The sequence below is a fragment of the Oncorhynchus kisutch genome, linkage group LG20 (assembly GCF_002021735.2).
Source record: "Oncorhynchus kisutch isolate 150728-3 linkage group LG20, Okis_V2, whole genome shotgun sequence".
Taxonomy (NCBI): Eukaryota; Metazoa; Chordata; class Actinopteri; order Salmoniformes; family Salmonidae; genus Oncorhynchus; species Oncorhynchus kisutch.
Window position 1 is genome coordinate 25,891,434 of NC_034193.2, and position 23,066 is coordinate 25,914,499.

At 43.8% G+C, this 23,066-nt stretch overlaps 1 protein-coding gene and 1 long non-coding RNA gene across 2 annotated transcripts in view; one reads left to right on the plus strand and one right to left on the minus strand.

Moving 5' to 3' along the window:
* Positions 1–1,173: 1,173 nt before the first annotated feature.
* scn4aa (sodium channel, voltage-gated, type IV, alpha, a) overlaps positions 1,174–23,066 on the minus strand; it is a 42,415-nt gene continuing 20,522 nt past the window's right edge. Inside the window, exons 15-25 of the mRNA XM_031799496.1 lie at positions 11,443–11,874; positions 11,017–11,146; positions 10,427–10,581; positions 10,144–10,317; positions 9,730–9,852; positions 7,992–8,273; positions 7,604–7,657; positions 7,134–7,271; positions 4,395–4,496; positions 3,662–3,932; positions 1,174–3,429 (exon numbers count right to left, since the gene is read on the minus strand). Of these exons, the coding sequence (XP_031655356.1) occupies positions 1,991–3,429; positions 3,662–3,932; positions 4,395–4,496; positions 7,134–7,271; positions 7,604–7,657; positions 7,992–8,273; positions 9,730–9,852; positions 10,144–10,317; positions 10,427–10,581; positions 11,017–11,146; positions 11,443–11,874 (3,300 nt within the window). The 3' untranslated portion in view covers positions 1,174–1,990. The remainder of the gene's footprint in view (positions 3,430–3,661; positions 3,933–4,394; positions 4,497–7,133; positions 7,272–7,603; positions 7,658–7,991; positions 8,274–9,729; positions 9,853–10,143; positions 10,318–10,426; positions 10,582–11,016; positions 11,147–11,442; positions 11,875–23,066) is intronic.
* On the plus strand, positions 16,802–17,717 carry LOC109865547 (uncharacterized). The gene is made up of 2 exons (XR_002251579.2): positions 16,802–16,970; positions 17,171–17,717. It is a non-coding gene; the product is annotated as an uncharacterized LOC109865547 (long non-coding RNA).

A 23,066-nucleotide genomic window follows, 5' to 3' on the forward strand; every position in this document is an offset into this window, starting at 1 on the left:
TGAACTGGAGGGATATACAGTGCCTTCAGAATGTATTCACACCCCTTGACTTTTTCCACATTTTGTTATGTTACAAAGGGGGATTAAAATGGATTTGTCATTTTTTGTCAATGATCTACACAAAACACTCTAATGTCAAAGTGAAAGAAAAATGCTAACATTTGTAAAAAAATATCTTATCAAGAAGTTCTATTTCTTATATATAAGTATTGAACCCCCTGAGTCAATGCATGTTAGAATCACCTTTGGCAGCGATTACAGCTGTGAGTCTTCCTGGGTAAGGCTCTAAGAGCTTTGCACACATGAATTGTGCAACATTTCCCCATTATTCTTTACAAAAATCTTCAAGTTCTGTCAAATTGATGGTTGATGACTGCTGGATGACTGCTGGTCTTGCCATAGACTTTGAAGCAGATTTATGTCAAAACTGTAATTCGGCCACTCAGAAACATTCAGTGTCTTCTTGGTAAGCAACTCCAGTGTAGATTTGGTTATTGTCCTGCTGAAAGGTGAATTAATCCCCCAGTGCCTGGTGGAAAGCAGACTGAACTAGGTTTTCCTCTAGGATTAGGCTGGTGCATAGCTCCATTCCGTTTCTTTTTCATCCTGAAAAACTCTCCAGTCCTTAATGATTACAAGGATACCCATAACATGATGCAGCCACCACTATGTTTGAAAATTTGGAGTGGTACTCAGTAATGTGTTGTATTGGATTTGCCCCAAACATAACACTTTGTATTCATGACATCAAGTGAATTGCTTTGCCACAATTATTTCAGTATTACCTTTGTGTCTTGTTGCAAAAAGGATGCATGTCTTGGAATATTTGTATTCTGTAAAGGCTTTCTTCTCTTCACTCTGTCAATTAAGTTAGTATTGTGGAGTAACTACAATGTTGTTGATCCATCCTCAGTTTTTTCCTATCACAGACATTAAACTCTAACTGTTTTAAAGTCACCATTGGCCTTATGGTGAAATCCCAGAGTGGTTAGGAAGGACACCTGTATCTTTGTAGTGACTGGGGGTATTGATGCACCATCCAAAGTGGAATTAAAATCTTCATCATGCTCAAAAGGATATTCAATGTCCACTTTATATTGTATTACCCATCTACCAATAGGTGCTCTTCTTTGCAAGGTATTGGAAAAACTCCCTGGTCGTCGTGGTTGAATCTGTGTTTGAAATTCACTGCTCGACTGAGGGACCTTACAGATAATTGTATGTGTGGGGTACAGCGATGGGGTAGTCATCCCAAAAAATCCTGTTAAACTATTATTACACAGTCCATGCAACATATTTGATGACTTTTGACACATTTTTACTCCTGAACGTATTTAGGCTTGCCATAATGAAGAAATTACTTATTGACTGAAGACATTTCAGCTTTTCATTTTTAATTCATTTGTAAAAAATAAATAAATAGAAAAAAAGTAAAAATTGAAAAATATAATTCCACTTTGGCATACTGGAGTAGGCACAGGTGAATCTGGGTGATTTCCCCCCCAAAATAAGGTGATTCCAAAATGTCAAAAATAAGGCATGATCCGAGTACGAAAAGTTTTTCTGGCAATAAAGGCATTTAGGCATTCCTTCAAAACAATTAGATGTGGGTAATGTTCACTGTCAAAAACATGCCCAATTCCTATGGGATATGTATGGATACTAATTATCAAACATTTTATATTTTGTGAGATTGTGAATTGTTTGTAGGTATAAAATAGAATACAGAGTCATCTAACTGTCCAGTGGTCAAATATAGATCAATTCTAGAAATGGCCTTACAAAAATAGAAAACGAGACCCCCTATTACGATCAATAAACTTGACTTTAATTATTATACCTAAACCATCAGCTACTTGTAATCACTTCATAGTAGTGCTATGTGGAAGCGTCAACTAAATTGGCGACACTCCCAACACATAAAATTACTCGCCAAATCGGTGAAAAATACAATAGGAAGACCATGGTGAATTCCCTCAAGTGCTTTTTGTTATACAATCGACTCTCGCAGGCTGTCTATTGACTCATGGCTACACAAATAGGGGGTGACCTCTACGGGGACCACCAAGAGGTTTGGCCCAGCAGGCTCCGGCCAGGTAGGTTCCAGCCCTGTGGGCTCCGACCCCGATGGTTGTGTTTGCTCGGGGAGGTCCAATGGCGGGTCAGACGTCACAGGGGCTGAGTGTAACACCACCTCACTGGTGACCTCAACGGGGACCACCAAGAGGAGTGGTCTGCCAGGCTCCGGCCTGGTGGTCTGGGTTTGCTTGGGGAGGTCCGATGGCCGATTGGACACCAGAGGGACCGATATGGGTTGCGCTTGCAACCCAGCCAATTCCATCTCTGCGGCAAGGTCCAGGTCGCTCCCATAGAGCACGTTCATCTTTCGCACCAGAAGTCCCTCCGTCTCCGGGGGCTCCTCGTTCTCCTCCCGCCTTATCTGTCTCTTGGAGCGGCGCATGAAGGAGGCATGCAGGATGGAGCGCTTGAGAAGGTGCTTGCGGTAAGCCCGCTGGATGATCACGGCTGCTGCCTCCTCCTCCTTGCGCCGCAGCGTAGTGGTGATGGGCTCGTAGGAGTCTGTCGTGGGGTTGTTCATGTTGAACTTGGCCTCGATGCTCACCTTCATGGCCGTCATCTCCACCCCTTCGCCCAGCACCTCCTGAGTGACAGCCAGCAGGATGTCCAGGCAGTGAATCTTATCGCCTGTGACCAGGGGCAGGTCCATCGAGATCAGCTTGATCCGGTTGGGCTTGGCGATACGCAGGGGTTCCTGCAGGGTGTCACAAAACTCTGACAGCTTGGCGTATTCGATGAACTGCGTGCCCTCAAGGTCGAACTTCTCCCAGGTCTCGTCGAACATCACAAAGTCATCCTCGCACAGCAGGTCCCCGCTCTCCTCTTGGGCCGTGTTGAAGTTCTCCAGGATGATGGCGATGTACATGTTGACCACCACCAGGAAGGACATGATGATGTAACTGCAAAAGAACATGATACCCATGCCTGGGTTGCCGCAGTTGCCCCGAACATCCGAGCCCGGGTTCTCAATGTCTGGGTCGCAGTCTGGAGGACCGCTGTTTAGAATTGGCAGCAGAAGACTATCCCAACCCGCAGAGGTGGTGATCTCAAACAGGCAAATAATACTGCTGCCGAACGTCTGGAAATTGAAGATGTCGTCGATGCCAGCCTGTTTTTTGACGTAGGCAAAGTTGGACATGCCGAATATGGAGAAGATGAACATGATGAGGAAGAGCAGGAGGCCGATGTTGAACAGGGCAGGGAGTGACATCATCAACGCAAATAACAGCGTCCGAATGCCCTTGGCACCTTTGATGAGACGCAGGACCCTGCCTATCCTAGCCAGCCTGATGACCCTGAACAAGGTGGGTGACACAAAGTACTTCTCTATGATGTCCGACAGCATTATACCTGAAGGGAAATTAGATAAACAATGGTTAATGACCAATCACATCTCTCCATCTACTGTCGAAATAACTAATCTTCAATGCTTTTCAGTGTGGCATTTTTCAATTTGGTTTACTTTCTGAATCAACTTGATTTTAAATGGAATTGACCCCAACCCTGTAGTAACTTGTCTATGACTTATCCTATGTACAGTATATAATAAGGTATACAGTGTAAAGAATATTGAGGTACATACCCGCGACGGACAGGATGACCACGACAAAATCAAAAATATTCCATCCGATGGTGAAGAAGTAATGGCGAAGGGCAAACATCTTGAGCAGACACTCGCCGGTGAAAACGACGATGAAGGCCAGGTTGATCTTGTAAAGGACATTTTCCTTCTCCGCGCTTTGGTCGTCCGTCTCCACCATCATGGTGACCATGTTGAGGCAGATGAGGACCATGATGAAGATGTCAAAGAACTGCTGAGTGATGAAGTCAAACACAGCTCCTTGAATCATGTTCTGTAGGGGCCCGAGGGTCACATGAAAGAGAGAGCGAGGGAGACACAAACACAAATTTCATTAGGTGTGTTAAAGCCAATGTTGTGTAGAACAGGTTAAGGTGGGTCAACGATGATGTCATGGCAAAATCACACATTTTAATGTCACTGGGTATATGGTATACTCAGAGCAGGACCTGCAGACTCTAGCCCCATAACATAATTTAATTATTACTTGTACATGAAATGTATCACACAATTACTGGTCAAAAGATTGACATTGAAATTCTACACATCAAAAATTCACTTTCAACACAAAAGATCATTGATCAAATGATGTAATCCCTATAATCAGCTATTTATTTATTGAAGGTGCTTATGTAGAGTAAATTTAGTCTTGGATTAGAAAAATGTAATGAATCTTAATACTAGAGAGTAGCATAAGAGTGTGGCTATAACCGAATGCCATTTATGTGCTGCATACCGTAGGCCTTGGGATAGGCTTCACTGGCTTCTTCGAGCCAAGTTTCTTCATGGCTTCATGATATTTCTTCTGCTCCTCTGTCATAAAGATGTCATCACCAAAGTGCAGGATCAAAATCAAATCAACAATTATTCTGGGCATTTACATGTATACAGGTATATATCAAAATGAATTAAAACTGTATATATTCAATCTTGATTTTTTTATTTGAAGTCAATCTGCGATTCGTACATCAATTTTTGGACTTTTAAAATAGTTATAAATACAGTTTGATTCTTGAAGAGTATCTGTACAGTATACAGTGCATTCAGAAAGTATTCAGACCCCAGGGCCTCCTGGTTGGTGCAGTGGTTAAGGGCGCTGTACTGCAGCGCCAGCTGTGCCATCAGAGACCCTGGGTTCGCGCCCAGGCTCTGTCGTAACCGGCTGCGACCGGGAGGCCCGTGGGGCGACGCACAATTGGCCTGGCGTCGCCCGGGTTAGGGAGGGGTTGGCCGGTAGGGATGTCCTTGTCTAATCGCGCACCAGCGACTCCTGTGGCGGGCCAGGCGCAGTGCGTGCTAACCAAGGTTGCCAGGTGCACGGTGTTTCCTCCGACACATTGGTGCGGCTGGCTTCCTGGTTGGATGCGCGCTGTGTTAAGAAGCAGTGCGGCTTGATTTGGTTGTGTATCGGAAGACGCATGACTTTCAACCTTCGTCTCTCCCGAGCCCGTACGGGAGTTGTAGCGATGAGACAAGACAGTAGCTACTAAAACAATTGGATACCATGAAAACGGGGTAAAAAAGAAAATATATATATTTTTTTTAAAGAAAGTATTCAGACTTTTTCCACATTTTGTTACGTTACAGCCTTAATCTAAAATCCTCATCAAATAATACCCCATAATGACAAAGCAAAAACAGTTTTAGACATTTTAGCACATTTATTAAAAATAAGAAACAGAAATACCTTATTTACATAAGTATTCAGACCCTTTGCAATGATACTTGAAATTGAGCTCAGGTGCATCCTGTTTCAATTGATCATCCATGAGATGTTTCTACAACTTGATTGGAGTCCACCTGTGGTAAATTCAATTGATTGGACATGATTTGGAAAGGCACACATCTGTCTAAATAAGGTCCCATAGTTGACAGTGCACATCAGAGCAAAAACCAAGCCATGACGTCGAAGGCATCGTCTGTAAAGCTCCAAGACGGGATTGTGTCGAGGCACAGATCTGGGTAAGGGTACCAAAACATTTCTGCAGCATTTGAAGGTCGCCAAGAATACAGTGGCCCCCATCATTCTTAAATGAAAGATGTTTGGAACAATCAAGACTCTTCCTAGAGCTGGCCGCCCTGCCAAACTGAGCAATCGCGGGAGAAGGACGTTGGTCAGGGAGGTGACCAAGAACCCGATGGTCACTCTGACAGAGCTCCAGAATTCCTCTGTGGAGATGGGAGAACCTTCCAGATGGACAACCATCTCTGCAGTACTCCACTAATCACGCCTTTATGGTAGAGTGGACAGACGAAAGCCACTCCTCAGTAAAAGGCACATGACAGCCCGCTTGGAGCTTGCCAAAAGACACCTACAGACTCTCAGACCATGAGAAACAAGATTCCCTTGTCTGATGAAACCAATATTGAACTCCTTGGCTTGAATGCCAAGGGTCACGTCTGGAGGAAACCTGGCATCATCCCTACGGTGAAGCATGGTGGTTGCAGCATCATGCTGGGCCAATGTTTTTCATTGGCAGGGACTGGGAGACTAGTCAGGATTGAGGGAAAGATGAATGGAGCAAAGTACAGAGAGATCCTTGATGAACACCTACTCCAGAGTGCTCAGGACCTCCGACTGGGGTGAAGGTTCACCTTCCCTAAGCACACAGCCAAGGAAACGCAGGACTGGCTTCGGCACAAGTGTCTAAATGTCCATGAGTGGCCCAGCAAGAGCCCGAACTTGAACACGATCAAACATCTCTGGAGAGAAAATAGCTGTGCAGCGACGCTCCCTATCTAACCTGACAGAGCTTGAGAAAATCTGCAGAGGAGAATGGGAGAAACTCCTCAAATACAGATGTGTCAGGCTTGTAGCATCATACCCAAGAAGACTTGAGGCTGCAATCACTGCCAAAGGTGCTTCAACAAAGTAGTGAGTAAAGGGTCTGAATACTTATGCACAGTAAATTTTTATTTTGAATACATTTGCAAAAAAATCATGTTTTATTAATGTACACTAATTGTTTGAGTGTTAATTATTTCGGGACTAATAAATTATATTAGTTTTACAGAGCAATTATTTGATTAACTACACACTTATAATTTAGTAGGTCTATTGGTAGTTGTTATTTACACTATACACATAGCATATGCTTGGGTACCACATTGACTTCTCTGATGTGCTTGCCTCAATAAATGAATGCTAGAACAGGTTATTTGTATCTAGTCTCTTAATAATTGCATAACGGCGCAAGTTAGACATGTTCATTATTGTCCTACTGAGAGGTGATGTAAGGCTCGCTACCTTGACTAGATTCCTCCAGAGACGTACACGGCCTGTTGCCTTTATTCACATAATATGAACGTAGTTTACTATTATATTCAACATTTCTACATAATGGTTGGGTCATTTCCGAACCTTTACAAAATGGCGACTCATCCAGTTGTTGGGGATTTCTATATCCAACTATATATCTATCATCTTTTAATCACTTTATTTACTAGTAAAAATAAATAAAGAGATGGTGCTTATCTTTTTCTTTTGCTGGTTGAAATTGTCAATAATGACACCAATGAAAAGATTGAGGGTGAAGAAGGAGCCGAAGATGATGAAGATGACAAAGTAGATGTACATGTAGAGGTTGATCTCATACGAGGGCTGCTCCTCCACCTAGGGGACCATAAATAGTTTCGCTCATCAAACAAACAAAAAAACTATTTACTTACAACAATTCAACTGCCACCAATGTGTCCGGTAACACTTTGAAATGACTTTCCTGAATAAGCATCTGACTAACTGTGTATAACTATACACTTTTTAATAAAAGCATTTTGAAGCGTTACAATTCACAAGCATTCATCACATTTATGATCATTTATAAAGCACGTATACACATTTTTCAATGGCTTACTCATTAATGCTATGACTTTTGTATTCTGTGGTAATTGCTCCCCAAACCAAATGTTTATATTACAGTATCTTATATTTCTATAAGTACCTACTTCTCGAGAGTCCACAGCAGCATACATGATGTCCATCCAGCCTTTAAATGTGGCCTGTAGAGAGATAGGGCACTTTTTTTCAGATACTTTTGAGTACACCAACACCCTCAGAGAAGGAAACAATATTAAATACTTTAGTAGACCAGGGGGTGACCAAGTCTCTTCCTTCAGAGCTACTGGGTATGCAGGCATTTGCTCCAAACCTGTTGTTACACACTTGATTGAGTTAATCGAGTTCCTGGTGAGCAGCTAATTAGTTGAATCAGGTGTGCTAGAGTAGGGTTGGAGCAAAAGCCAGGAGGAAGGGTAGCTCTCCGGGAGGAGGATTGGGCCACAGCTTGAGAGCCAGCGCACAGCACCCATGCATCGCAGAAACCCTGGCCCTCACCACTTGCAGCAGAGAGAGGTAGCCCAAGCCCACGTTGTCGTAGTTGACTTTGACGTTGACCCAACGGGCTTCCTGGGTGGCGTGCTGCAGGGCAAGGCAGTCGCTCCTGTTGTTGACCTCGGTGATGGGGAACAGCTCCTCCGTGGTGGTGTTGATGCAGCGGTAGAACTTTCCGGCAAACAGGTTGACCCCCATGATGCTGAAGATGAGCCAGAAGATGAGGCACACCAGCAGCACGTTGAAGATGGAGGGGATGGCGCCGACAAGAGCGTTTACCACCACCTTCCTCCCATAGACAGGACACAGTGCAGTCAAAACCATTAAAGTCACCTCCGTTACAATAGTCAGCCATGACCACTGCAGTCACCGCCGCCCAACAGTAAGTCATGCTCAGTCAAGACAGCAGTAAGTCAAAATAGTCAGTCAAGACAGCTAACACCACCTTCGTCACAATAGTCAGTCATGATGACCACTAACATCACCTCGGTCACAATAGTAATTTATGACCACTGCAGTCAAAATAGTCAGTCACGACCACTAACGCCAGCTCTCTGACAGTAGTAAGTCATGAGAATAATACACTTGTCACAAGAAGTCACCTCCGTCACAATAGTCAGTGATGACCCCTAACACCAAGCTTACCCTAGTAAAACTGACTATCCTACCGATCCTCGACTTCGGCGATGTCATCTACAAAATGGCTTCCAACACTCTACTCAGCAAACTGGATGCAGTCTATCACAGTGCCATCCGCTTTGTCACTAAAGCACCTTATACCACCCACCACTGCGACTTGTATGCTCTAGTCGGCTGGCCCTCGCTACATATTCGTCGCCAGACCCACTGGCTCCAGGTCATCTACAAGTCCATGCTAGGTAAAGCTCCGCCTTATCTCAGTTCACTGGTCACGATGGAAACACCCATCCGTAGCACGCGCTCCAGCAGGTGTATCTCACTGATCATCCCTAAAGCCAACACCTCATTTGGCCGCCTTTCGTTCCAGTACTCTGCTGCCTGTGACTGGAACGAACTGCAAAAATCGCTGAAGTTGGAGACTTTTATCTCCCTCACCAACTTCAAACATCTGCTATCTGAGCAGCTAACCAATCGCTGCAGCTGTACATAGTCTATTGGTAAATAGCCCACCCATTTTCACCTACCTCATTCCCATACTGTTTTTATACTGTTTTTATTTATTTACTTTTCTGCTCTTTTGCACACCAATATCTCTACCTATACATGACCATCTGATCATTCATCACTCCAGTGTTAATCTGCAAAAATTGTAATTATTCGCCTACCTCCTCATGCCTTTTGCACACATTGTATATAGACTGCCCCTTTTTTTTCTACTGTGTTATTGACTTGTTAATTGTTTACTCCATGTGTAACTCTGTGTTGTCTGTTCACACTGCTATGCTTTATCTTGGCCAGGTCGCAGTTGCAAATGAGAACTTGTTCTCAACTAGCCTACCTGGTTAAATAAAGGTAAAATAAAAAATTTAATAAAAAAACACCACCTACACCCTAACAGTCAGTCATGACCATTTACATCACCACCATCGCAATAGTCATAGCTAACCACAGTCAACTCTGTCACAAGACGTCACTGTCAGAGAGGTGTCACTGTCAGTGTGTGTATGCGTTTAGGATTGTCTGTATCAGCATTTCTGTCGGTGTGTCTTTCTCTGCGTGGATATTTAAGTGTTGTACTAATAGGTTTGAAAAAGTTACTCACCCTCATTCCCTCAAATCTTGACAGGGCTCGAAGTGGCCTTAGAGCCCTGAGTGTTCTAAGAGACTTGATTGGTCCAAGTTCAGAGTAGCCCATCCAGTTAGCTCCTAAAGTGACTAAGGAAACCTGAGGCAGGATTGTAACGTCATTGTAGTCACCCAACATCTCGTTATATGCTTGTACGAATGACCAAAATGTTTACAAATTTAAGGTCTTGTATTTTCTGCCAAGCAGGATAACACAAAAATCAATTACTTGCAGAGAATACAAGGTAACACAAATTTCAATGTCTTCCTTGATTTTCACGTACATGTATTATGGATCTCGCCCACTACAGTGATAATAGTTGTAACATTGCTTAACCCACGTTTCATTCTGTGTAAATATCACTCCAAAAACAATTCAATGGAAACTCACATCCACAATTAGGAAGTCCAGCCAACACCAAGCGTTGGTGAAGTAGGTCTTGAAGCCGTACGCCACCCATTTTAAGAGCATCTCAATGATAAAGACATAGGTGAAGACTTTGTCTGCATACTCCAGGATGATTTTGATAGTTCTTCTCCTCTCAATGTAAATATCCTCAAAAGCCTATCAGAAGTGAGCCAAAGAAAATGGATCTCAATATATATAACCAGTGGCCTTCCCAGAGTAATGGAGTATCAACTGTAAATAGGTCAACGACCAGGGACTCACTCACCAGAGCTCCACTGCTTAGGAGGATCATGAAGACTATGAAGGTCTCAAAGTAGTCGTGTTCCACAATGGTGAAACAGGTCCTGCGGAGGTTCCACCACTTCTTGCCTCTGCCCTGAGAGACGTCAAATGTCAGACACGGCCATCGAGCGATACAGCCTGGAGAGAGAGAGGGAGAAATGCCAACATGGTGTTTTTGTATGCTTCATTTGGACTGTTTCACTTGCCCCCCCCCCGAGGTGCTGTCTGTGTAGCATAGCCTACAATCTAGCCATGTCCTGAGCGAGTTGGACAATCCCGCAAATAAAAGATGTGACGAATCATGGCAATCACTTTACTGACATTGTTAAGATGTGACTCCAAACTCACCTTACATGAAATAGAATATAGTAACTCTCTCTCTGTGAATGCTGATGTGCCAATTTGTGTGATATGGGACAAAGTTTACAGATATTTCCACAAGTAAATTAGACATCAAACACTTGATATTAGCGTTGCATTTTTGTAATTTAGTAACAATACATTGTAAAGACCATGAAAATCAGGAAACCCAACCCAGATCTATTTAAGCAGGGGACAGTATTTCCTGTGTACCATCAGTGAAGCAAGCTTCTGGTTCCTCTGGCTCTGGCTCCTCCTCTTCCTCCTCTTCCACAGGCTCTGGTTCAGGTACATAGTCCACCGTGCTGCACACCGAGGACTCGTCACCCACTGCACCCAACAACTATGGATGGGGAGGAGAGAGACTGAGTGGCTGAGACAAAATGTCAGCCACAACTTCAGGATAGGAGAGAGAGGAGAAATCTAACTCATGTAGGATTGTGAACTCAGATTGAAAAGAACCACCAAGTGAGATTTGTTCTGATTCTTATACTTGTTTGCTTAAATATCCAGTAACACTTTACATGGTATACTTGAAAGATTTATGAAGGGTTTATAAGTAGTTTATTAACTGATAATTATTAGTTCATAGATAAAGCAGAGTACAATTATCGTCTTCAGTTTGCCATCATACTGTACCTTCAAGTGATCACCTTGTCCATTTTCTTCATCTGATGTAAAAGACCCACTGTAGTCATCATCGTTCTCAAAGTCCGTCTCCCCCTGGGCAATGGGCACATTGAGGCTCATCTCGCCGTCTGCCTGAAGCCCGTCCACACAGTTGGTCATCCCGTCGGCCATCTTGGAATCCTGGCACGTGTCTAAGTGGTTTAATGCAAAGGTCTCCTTTTCGGGGTTTCCTTCGATCCCCTCACCCCCTTCCTTGTCCCCGGTGGCCTTTTTGCCCAGTAGCTGCAGGACCATGTGGCGGACAGAGGCTTTCACCCAGTCGATGCCCCAGTTGATCCTGCCGATGGCGATCTGGAGGTTGTTCATCTCACCGTCGTCATCACTGGACAGGTTGTCTCCACTGAATGAGCTGAGCAGCAAGGCCAGGAAGAGGTTCAGCACCTACAGGGAGGTAGAGGTGGCAGTTCTCTTTGAAAGTTAGAGAGAAGGTGTCTGACAGGGCAGTGTGGGGAATCTGATCCTACTTTACTCCCAGCTACTCCAAGCATTGTGCGTTTAAGGGAGGTGTCCTGAGAGAATTAAAAGACAGCCAAAAGACACATCTATTCTATTCTGCTTCATGGCTTAGTGACTTACTGCGTGCTTACAGGCAGCTGAGCAAAAAATGCAGGAAAACTAAACTTCTGTGGGACCTACCATCCTTCCACTCACTCCTCTCCACCTTCTCTTCCTCTGTATGCACTGCTAAAGGCACTTTCTATCACTCTAAATTCCAGGCTTCTGCCTCTAACCCTAGGAAACTATTTTCTACCTTCTCCTCCCTCCTTAATCGTCCATCCCCCTCCCTGCGGATGACTTTGTCAACCACTTTGAAAAGAAGGTTGACAACGTCTACTCATTAAATCAGCCTACTGAGTCCACTGGTCCCACTGACATAGAACTACCCAATGCCTTGATCTCTTTCTCCCCTCTCTCTTCAGATAAAATCCTGCATCTAATAAAATCACTTTTTATAGCTATTGTTTACAGGCCTCCTGGGCCATATACAGCGTTCCTCATTGAGTTCTCTGAATTCCTATCGGACCTTGTAGTCATAGCAGATAATATTCTAATCTTTGGTGACTTTAATATTCACATGGAAAAGTCCACAGACCCACTCCAAAAGGCTTTCAGAGCCATCATCGACTGTCCAACATGTCTCTGGACCTACTCACTGTCACAGTCATACTCTGCCTAGTTTTGTCCCATGGAATAAATGTTGTGGATCTTTTCCTCATAATCCTGGACTATCGGACCACCATTTTATTACATTTGCAATTACAACAAATAATCTATTCAGACCCCAACCAAGGAACATCAAAAGTCGTGCTATAAATTCACAGACAACACAAAGATTCCTTGATGTCCTCCCAGACTCCCTCTGTCTACCCAAGGATGTCAGAGGACAAAAATCAGTTAACCGCCCAACTGAGGAACTCAACTTAACCTTGCGCAATACCCTAGATGCAGTTGCACCCCTAAAAACTAAAAACATTTGTCATAAGAAACTAGCTCCCTGGTGTACAGAAAATACCCGCGCTCTGAAGCAAGCTTCCAGAAAATTGGAACGGAAATGGCGCCACACCAAACTGGAAGTCTTCCGACTAGCTTGGAAAGACAGTACCGAAGAGCCCTTACTGCTGCTTGATCATCCTATTTTTCTAACTTAATTGAGGAAAATAAGAACAATCCAAAATTCCTTTTTGATACTGTTGCAAAGTTAACTAAAAAGCAGCATTCCCCAAGAGAGGATGGCTTTCACACTTCAGCAGTAATAAATTCATGAACTTCTTTGAGGAAAAGATCATGATTATTAGAAAGCAAATTACGGACTCCTCTTTAAATCTGCATATTCCTTCAAAGCTCAGTTGTCCTGAGTCTGCACAACTGCCAGGACCTAGGATCAAGAGAGACACTCAAGTGTTTTAGTACTATATCTCTTGACACAATGATGAAAATAATCATGCCCTCTAAACCTTCAAGCTGCATACTGGACCCTATTCCAACTAAACTACTGAAAGAGCTGCTTCCTGTGCTTGGCCCTCCTATGTTGAACATAATAAACGGCTCTCTATTCACCGGATGTGTACCAAACTCACTAAAAGTGGCAGTAATAAAGCCTCTCTTGAAAAAGCCAAACCTTGACCCAGAAAATATTTAAAAATCTCTATAAAAAAAAACTAAATCGGCCTATATTGAATCTTCCATTCCTCTCAAAAATTTTAGAAAAGGCTGTTGCGCAGCAACTCACTGCCTTCCTGAAGACAAACAATGTATACGAAATGCTTCAGTCTGGTTTCAGACCCCATCATAGCACTGAGACTGCACATGTGAAGGTGGTAAATGACCTTTTAATGGCATCTGACCGAGGCTCTGCATCTGTCCTTGTGCTCCTAGACCTTAGTGCTGCTTTTGATACCGTCGATCACCACATTCTTTTGGAGAGATTGGAAACCCAAATTGGTCTACACGGACAAGTTTTTGCCTGGTTTAGATCTTATCTGTCGGAAAGATATCAGTTGTCTCTGTGAATGGTTTGTCCTCTGACAAATCAACTGTAAATTTCGGTGTTCCTCAAGGTTCCATTTTAGGACCACTATTGTTTTCACTATATATTTTACCTCTTGGGGATGTCATTCGAAAACATAATGTTAACTTTCACTGCTATGCGGATGATACACAGCTGTACATTTCAATGGAACATGGTGACGACCCAAAATTGCCTTCGCTAGAAGTCTGTGTTTCAGACATAAGGAAGTGGATGGCTGCAAACTTTCTACTTTTAAACTGGGACAAAACAGAGATGCTTGTTCTAGGTCCCAAGAAACAAAGATATCTTCTGTTGAATCTGACAATTAATCTTAATGGTTGTACAGTCGTCTTAAATAAAACTGTGAAGGACCTCGGCGTTACTCTGGACCCTGATCTCTCTTTTGAAGAACATATCAAGACTGTTTCAAGGACAGATTTTTTCCATCTATGTAACATTGCAAAAATCAGAAACTTTCTGTCCAAAAATTATGCAGAAAAATTTATCCATGCTTTTGTTACTTCTAGGTTAGACTACTGCAATGCTCTACTTTCCGGCTACAGCACTAAATAAACTTCAGTTAGTGCTAAATACAGCTGCTAGAATCCTGACTAGAACCAAACATTTTGATCATATTACTCCAGTACTAGCCTCACTACACTGGCTTCCTGTCAAGGCAAGGGCTGATTTCAAGGTTTTACTGCTAACCTACAAAGCATTATATGGGCTTGCTCCTACCTATCTCTCTGATTTGGTCCTGCCGTACATACCCACAAGACGCATGCCTCCTAATTGTCCCTAGAATTTCTAAGCAAACAGCTGGAGGCAGGGCTTTCTCCTATAGAGCTCCATTTTTATGGAATGGTCTGCCTACCCATGTGAGAGACGCAAACTCGGTCTCAACCTTTAAGTCTTAACTGAAGACTCATCTCTTCAGTGGGTCATATGATTGAGTGTAGTCTGGCCCAGGAGTGTGAAGGTGAACGGAAAGGCTCTGGAGCAACGAACCGCCCTTGCTGTCTCTGCCTGGCCGGTTCCCCTCTTTCCACTGGGATTCTCTGCCTCTAACCTTATTACAGGGGCTGAGTCACTGGCTTACTGGTGCTCTTTCATGCTGTCCCTAGGAGGGGTGCGTCACCTGAGTGGGTTGAGTCACTGATGTGATCTTCCTGTCTGGGTTGACGCCCCCCTTGGGGTGTGCCGTGGCAGAGATCTTTGTGGGTTATACTCAGCCTTGTCTCAGGATGGTAAGTTGGTGTTTGAAGATATCCCTCTAGTGGTGTGGGGGCTGTGCTTTAGCAAAGTGGGTGGGGTTATATCCTTCCTGTTTGGCCCTTTCCGGGGGTGTCATCGGATGGGGCCACAGTGTCTCCTGACCCCTCCTGTCTCAGCCTCCAGTATTTATGCTGCAGTAGTGTGTTTTGGGGGGCTAGGGTCAGTTTGTTATATCTGGAGTAATTCTCCTGTCCTATCCGGTGTCCTGTGTGAATTTAAGTATGCTCTCTCTAATTCTCTCTTTCTTTCTCTCTCGGAGGACCTGAGCCCTAGGACCATGCCTCAGGACTACCTCGCTACTATGATGACTCCTTGCTGTCCCAAGTCCACTTGGCCGTGCTGCTGCTCCAGTTTCAACTGTTCTGCCTGTGATTATTATTATTTGACCATGCTGGTCATTTATGAACATTTGAACATCTTGGCCATGTTCTGTTATAATCTCCACCCGGCACAGCCAGAAGAGGACTGGCCACCCCACATAGCCTGGTTCCTCTCTAGGTTTCTTCCTAGGTTTGGGCCTTTCTAGGGAGTTGTTCCTAGCCACCGTGCTTCTACACCTCCATATTGCTTGCTGTTTGGGGTTTTAGGCTGGGTTTCTGTACAGCACTTTGAGATATCAGCTGATGTACGAAGGGCTATATAAACAAATTTGATTTGATTAGTGAGGTCTGACCACACGACAACCTGCCCGCTCAACTTCATTCCCTCCTCAAGACCATCTATGGATACCTTCTCCCATTCCTCACATCCCTCATCAACTCATCCCTGACCATTGACTGCTTCCCCTCGGACTTCAAAATTGCCCAAGTCGATCCCCTTCTCAAGAAATCAACACTCGACTCCCTTCTTTCTTTTCTTTCCAAAACACTTGAGTGTGCTGTCGCTGACTAACTCTCTCGCCATTTCTCTCAGAACGATCTTCTTAACCATAACCAGTCAGGCTTCAAGTCATGGAGGCTCTCCGCCAGTGTTGTGTTCGAGACCACCTAAAGTGGGACTGGTTCAAGACAAAGACTGGAGCAAATCGAGTCCGAGTCAAGACCAAGACCGGAGGGGGTGAGAACGAGTCAAGACCGAGACCAGGAGGGAGACAAAGGGTCCGAGGCCAGGAAAATGTGAGTCCAATTCAAGACCATGATTGTAATTTTGTCAAATCATCACCATAGTAAGAGTTTGAAATGTCCAGTATTTCTGTATTCATATTTCAGAACAACATATGGATTCTTTAGACATTAAGAATGGTGAAATGCTGAATGCTGGGGGAAAATAGAGTCACTCTACAAATTATTACTAACCCAAACACAGTGGGGAACATTGAGTGCCTCCTATAATAATACCTCTAATTACAGTATTCTTTTCAATGATGTTCTGATTTAATCTATTAAGTTTTTGTTGAAAAGGGTTAACACTGAAGAGAAAAAGAGATCCAATCAGGATTTTTCTTTAGTGGTCTCTGGGGAGATAAATCAATGGCTGACTTAGCTATGTATGGAAACTTTTGCCTTGTCAAAGGCCAACAGGTCCTTGCGCAACAGCGAGCAGTAGTTTTCCAGTTTATCCACGGTCTAGTAGGCTAGGTTTGCAGTGGCTGCAGCAGGTGTTATTGAAGAGGAAGTTGTTGCTAATTTGTTAGCTTCTCCCTTTTCAAGAATAACTTTCAACGACAAGCTGAGTTTCAAATGATCATCATCTGGTGAGTGGAAGTGTGTTTTTCATTGCAGGGCGCTTGCTGTTATCCATCTCTTTGAAAATAACTTGTTGCATTTAAACTTTAGGTCAGCGGATACTTTGTGTGCTAAACCTGTAATGTTTTTGCAATGGGAAGTCATAGTTGTACATTTCGATTAGCTAATGCTTAGCCTCATGGTTGTGTTTTTGTATTATTTTGAATAGGCAACTACCACGGTCTTGTAGTGGATGCAAGCTTCGACTGGAAGCCAGTGGAGTGTGAGAAGTAGCGGGGGGATATGGTAGAACTTCTGAAGGTTGAAGACCAGGTGGGCTGCATCGTTCTGGATAAGATGCAGGGGTTTGCTGCCCGCTCTGTCCAGTTCAAGCTCTTCTCTGTCCTGGCACCCCAATGGTGGAACCAGCTTCCCCCTGAAGCTAGAACAGCAGTGTCCCTGCCCATCTTCCGAAAACATCTGAAACCCTACCTCTTAAAAGATTGCCTTTCGTGTACTAACACTCGCACTTAATAGCTACTTTATTAAGGAAAATGTGCTTACAAGGAATGTGATAAGTAGTTGTCCCACCTAGCCATCTTAAGATACATGCATTAACTGTAAGTCTCTCTGGATAAGAGCATCTGCTAAATGACTCAAATGTTAATGAGAGAGAGCGAGATAATGAAGAGTGCCTCCTAAACAGGAACGTTTGTGAGACACGTGTGTCACCAAGCATCGTGCTGTAAAATAAAGTGAATCCGTTTAATCATAAACCTGGGCGTCTCGTATACATAACACATATAAAGTTGATGTCGTTCGGTGGTGACAATATAATGTTGCCTGCGATTCTTCTGGAGGTGGCTATCTTTAGTGTCTAAACCCCGTTAGACCATATCTGGGTTCTTATTTCTCAGATTAAGATGTAGATCATGGTTACATGGTGGACTGGGCAAGGCTGATCTCTCTCATTCCTCTGTAAGGAGCTGTGAATCCGCCAGAGGCCCTGGGAAAGGGCTGAGAGGGGCAGAAACACAAGGCTTAAGGGGGTTAGCAGCACAGGGGGCTCGAAAGGGCTAGAAATGAAGGGCTACGGTAGCAGTGGATAGGGCTGTGGAGGGAATCACAGTGTGTTGAGACATAGGGCTGACAACGGGCTAACATAACACCACAAAGAAAAAAAAGGAATTGGGGGGGGGGGGGAAACTGGACTGAGAATGGTAGAAGTAGTCTCTTGGAGCAAATACAGGGCTTGTAGGAGAGACATCGGGGGAGAAACAGGCTGGAGGGGAGCAGACAATGAAAAGTTAAAATCGAGATGATGACCAACCATAATATACATTGTTGGCTGCCACTCAGAGCGGCCTACTGTTATTGTGCTCGTAAGTCGCAACTGTACTCAAAAGGAACCTCCCCCATATTCCATACAGCGTGTGTTCGTGTGATGGGACATTTGATTACCTTCCCTATCAATTAGTGATGCATTCTGCAGACGTCTCTCTCTCTTGGATCTGATCCCCGAGGCCCTCTCGCCGTGCGCCGCTCAGCTGTCCGTGTTTGTTCCGTCCGTGCCAGAGGGCTCACTTAAGCTGGGTCTTAGCAGATACCCAAGGTCAGAACCACTGTTTGCTGGCTCAAGTCATTTGACTTAAATAGATAGAAGCCCCCCCTCCTGCCGATTAATAAATAGACTGTTAAAATAGAATGACTCAAAACACCATTATTGTGCAGTAAAACCACGAAATGTAATGAAACTGAACTGAGATCTGGTGTTTGGCGGTTGTTTGAATGTAAACTCAATGTGTATTATGATACATCCAAAGTGGAAACATCCAAAGTGGTTCTGCAATCTGAATAATTCTGTTTTTAAGAGAGGGTTGTGAAAACATTTTTTGGGGGGGTTTTAGTGCATGGTACAATGCAGCATCAAAACATAAACAATATGTTTTGGCAGACTGTGTCTCTCATACAAAGCTTATGTAAGTTATAGTAGAGGTAATGTGGAAAGTGGGCCTTCATCACTGGTTTTCATGTGAGAGAACTGTTCAGAATTCTCCCATTCTGAGGTAATGGAGGTGGAGAGAGGGCACTTGTGGAAGGTGTGCCCTCTAGCAAACTCTATAAAACAGGCAAGTTTTCGGGTACCTCCCCTGTATTGGGACACATATTTAACCCCTTATTTTTGTTGGCACCAAACTACCTTCATGCTTCCATTAATTTGAATGGGTAACAAATAAACAAAAGCGGAGAACACCATTGTGTTCATGAGTCTCCCCTTTCCATAGTGGTCATAATAGTTTCTCTAGGCCAAACCGTTCGGACGCTACAGATGTTTTTGTGAGAAGACCGTGGTCTCATGGTCTGACAAACACCGCTGTAGCTCGGCAACCTTCCACCACAGATGCGGAAGGCTGACGCGGTGGATTGAGATGCAAAAAAAATAAAAAGATCTCTACCTTAAACTGACGGATTTTGATGGATTTTTTAAATTTATGTTACTTAGATTCTTAAGGATTTTAACTAAACTTTTTGTAATTTAAGTGCATAAATATTATTTTAATGATGATTAATCGCATTGTCTGAAAACATCCCAAATACATAATCTGTACAGATAAAATCTACAATGCAATGCAAAAACAAGTTGACAATCGAGCAGGGTGTCTACCAACTCTACCCAGAGGTATTGAAAACGAACTTGTGATTAAATTTCATTTTCTTATGTTATAAAATACATTTTAACAAGGCAAATGTGATTATTCATATCCTTAATAATTCAGTGGGGTCTTTCTCTAACATTATATCCAAAAAGTCAGATTTTGTAACTTATCTAGTCTATCCCATAATAAGCACCAAGCACTGTTGACATGGAGGTGCAGGTCACTAGCAACAACTTTTGAGGATTTTACATTTTGTGGTGGTCGTCTTCAAAGTTGTTTACCCGGTTAACAAAAAACTAATTACCATGATACGAGTTGAAATAAATGAAAGAGGATTTGAAAATAAAAAGCTTGTATTACACTTAGTGCTCCATTGCCATTTCACAGAGGTACACTTGTTTTTGTAAGAAATCTTCAAAAGAGAACAGGACTTCCTAATTAATATGAGAAACATATACTAAAATTCTACATGTCATGTCTCAAAATCGATATCCGTCTTACCTCTCTATATATTGTTTTATGTCCTGTGAATTCAACAGGAAAGATGAGTTCATCGGGAAAGTGAGTATGTCAGGTAGCCAGTAGCCTTAATTCTTTCAGAATCCAGCCTAGCTGACATTACTAAATTTTCCATTTTTTGACCACTTTTTTTCCTCTGGCCTCCATTGATTTAATCACCATAATTCTGACTGTCCCACAAGGGTTAACACTCCAATAACGTTTGAACAGATTCCCTCTCTCCACTGGGATTCTCTGCCTCTAACCCTATTACGGGAGTCACTGGCTTACTGGTGCTCTTCCATGCTGTCCCTAGGATGGGTGCGTCACTTGAGTGGGTTGAGTCAATGACGTGATCTTCCTGTCCGGGTTGGCGCCCCCCTCGGGTTCGTGCCGTGGGGGAGATCTTCGTGGGCTATACTCGGCCTTGTCTCAGGGTAGTAAGTTGGTGGTTGAAGATATCCCTCTAGTGGTGTGGGGGCTGTGCTTTGGCAAAGTGGGTGGGGTTATCTCCTGCCTGTTTCACCCTGTCCGGAGGTATCATCGGACGGGGCCACAGTGTCTCGACGCCTCCTGTCTCAACCTCCAGTATTTATGCTGCAATAGTTTATGTGTCGGGGGGGTAGGGTCAGTCTGTTATATCTGGACTATTTCTCCTGTCTTATCTGGTGTCCTGTGTGAATTTAAGTATGCTCCCTCTAATTCTCTCTCTTTCTCCGTCTCTCTCTCCGAGGACCTAAGCCCTAGGACCATGCCTCAGGACTACCTGGCCTGATGACTCCTTGCTGTCCACAGGTGCTGACCTGTTGCACCCTCTACAACCACTGTGATTATTATTATCTGACCCTGCTGGTCATCTATGAACATTTGAACATCTTGGCCATGTACTGTTATAATCTCCAACCGGCACAGCCAGAAGAGGACTGGCCACCCCTCAGAGCCTGGTTCCTCTCTAGGTTTCTTCCTAGGTTCCGGCCTTTCTATGGAGTTTTTCCTAGCCACCGTGCTTCTACATCTGCATTGCTTGCTGGGCTGGGTTTTTGTACAGCACTTTGATATCGGCTGATGTAAAAAGGGCTTTATAAATCAATTTGATTATGATCGAGACATGAGTTTTGGACCATTGGTTTTCTTAGAGAATTACATACACAATTAACATATTATTTGACCATTGGTCAAAAGATGAGCTTTTAATTCGACACCCTACATTGAGGTAAAAAATGTGTTCTTTATGAATTTACCTAATTATGCTTCCCGTTACTTTAGAAAAAAAAAAATGTGAATTCGTTTTTTGTTTGTTTTGCTTTTTATGCGCTTTGCGATTTTTTTAATATATTGTTTCACCCCTTTTTCGTGGTATCCAATTGGTAGTCTTGTTCCATCGCTGCAACTCCCGTACGGACACGGGACGCCCGCTTAACCCGGAAGTCAGCTGCACCAATGTCTCGGAGGAAACACCGTACACCTGACGACCATATCAGCGTGCATTGCGCCCGGCCAGGAGTGGCTAGTGCGCGATGGGACAAGAACATCCCTGCCGGCCAAACCCTCCCCTAACCCGGACTACGCTCGGCAAATTATGCACCGCCCCTTTGGTCTCCCGGCTGCGACAGAGCCTGGACTTGAACCAAGATCTCTAGTGGCACAGCTAGTACTGTGATGCAGTGCCTTAGACCAGTGCGCCACTAGGGAGGCCTGTGCTTTGAGCATTATTAATCTACAGCTCACTTTGAGCAAATTCTGGATTTTTTGACAGCCCTAATAGAAATGATCTGGTATATTGTAATATGATTACGGGATTCGTAGAGGGACACTACTGATAGTGGTTGGCTTAGATGCCTTGGTATTGCATGGAACCACAAGTGGTGGCTAAGGCAATCCACTCCACCTATGATGGGGTGCAGGATGGGAGGCCCTGTCCCGGTCTTTACTCATCTTCCAGAACAAGGACATGCAGATGAGCTGTTAGCAGCTGATCACACAAGCACAATATTTGCGGCGTGAGGCCAAATGCATTTCCTCTCTCTGGTGGTTATTAATAGAATCAAGCGGAAATGGCTATTCTCATCCCGACGAGCTAACAAATGCACTGGGTACTCGCGCCAACACTAACATGGCTTTTTTTGTGTCTCACACCCCCTCAACCCCCATCCAAGTCCCCTGCTGCCTATGGCTGCTGTGTCTTCCAGACCAACAGCATATACTGTAACTTAGACACTACACTGTTAAAATGAAGTGCATTTTTTAAACACTAATTCTAGTGGCAACTGAGCTGCCACCACCTTAAAGGAGACGAGACCTTAACTTTAACTGAAGTATTGTAACACTTGGTTGTGAAGGTATTGGGACAGATTTAAGGTGTACTGAAACATTCATCCTGAGGAGTTCTGAAACATGACAAGGTATGTTGTCACATCACATAATCAAGAGTTGTGCCACACCTTGCCAAAGACTGGAGAACTAACCCAGAAAAGGTTGAAAACACCATTCCAAATACTGTACTGTAAATGGGAGTGCCTCCTCTTATTGTACAGTGGTTCTTCCTTTAAAAGTTGCAGCGTACTGCAGCACAGCATGCAGGGCGCCGCTGAAATCTATGGCACGTTATTTAACTGTCAGCCATTGTTGCCAGAATGATGCAATTTACCACAATCTGCCACTATCTACCACAAACGGTCACGGCATAAGCGCAAAACTTTTAAAGGAAGAACCACTGTATATTCCCTACTCTTATATGGTTTGTTGATTAACTCCTCATTAGTAATTCCAAAAGGTCAAATGTATTTTTACTCGTTACGTGGTGGTCCCATTCTGTGAGCTTGCGTGGCCTACCAGTTCACGGCTGAGCCTTTGTTGCTCCTAGACGCTTCCACTTCACAATAACAGCACTAAGAGTTGACCAGGGCAGCTCTAGGCAGGGCAGAAATTTGCCAAACTGACTTGTTGGAAAGGTGGCATCCTATGACGGTG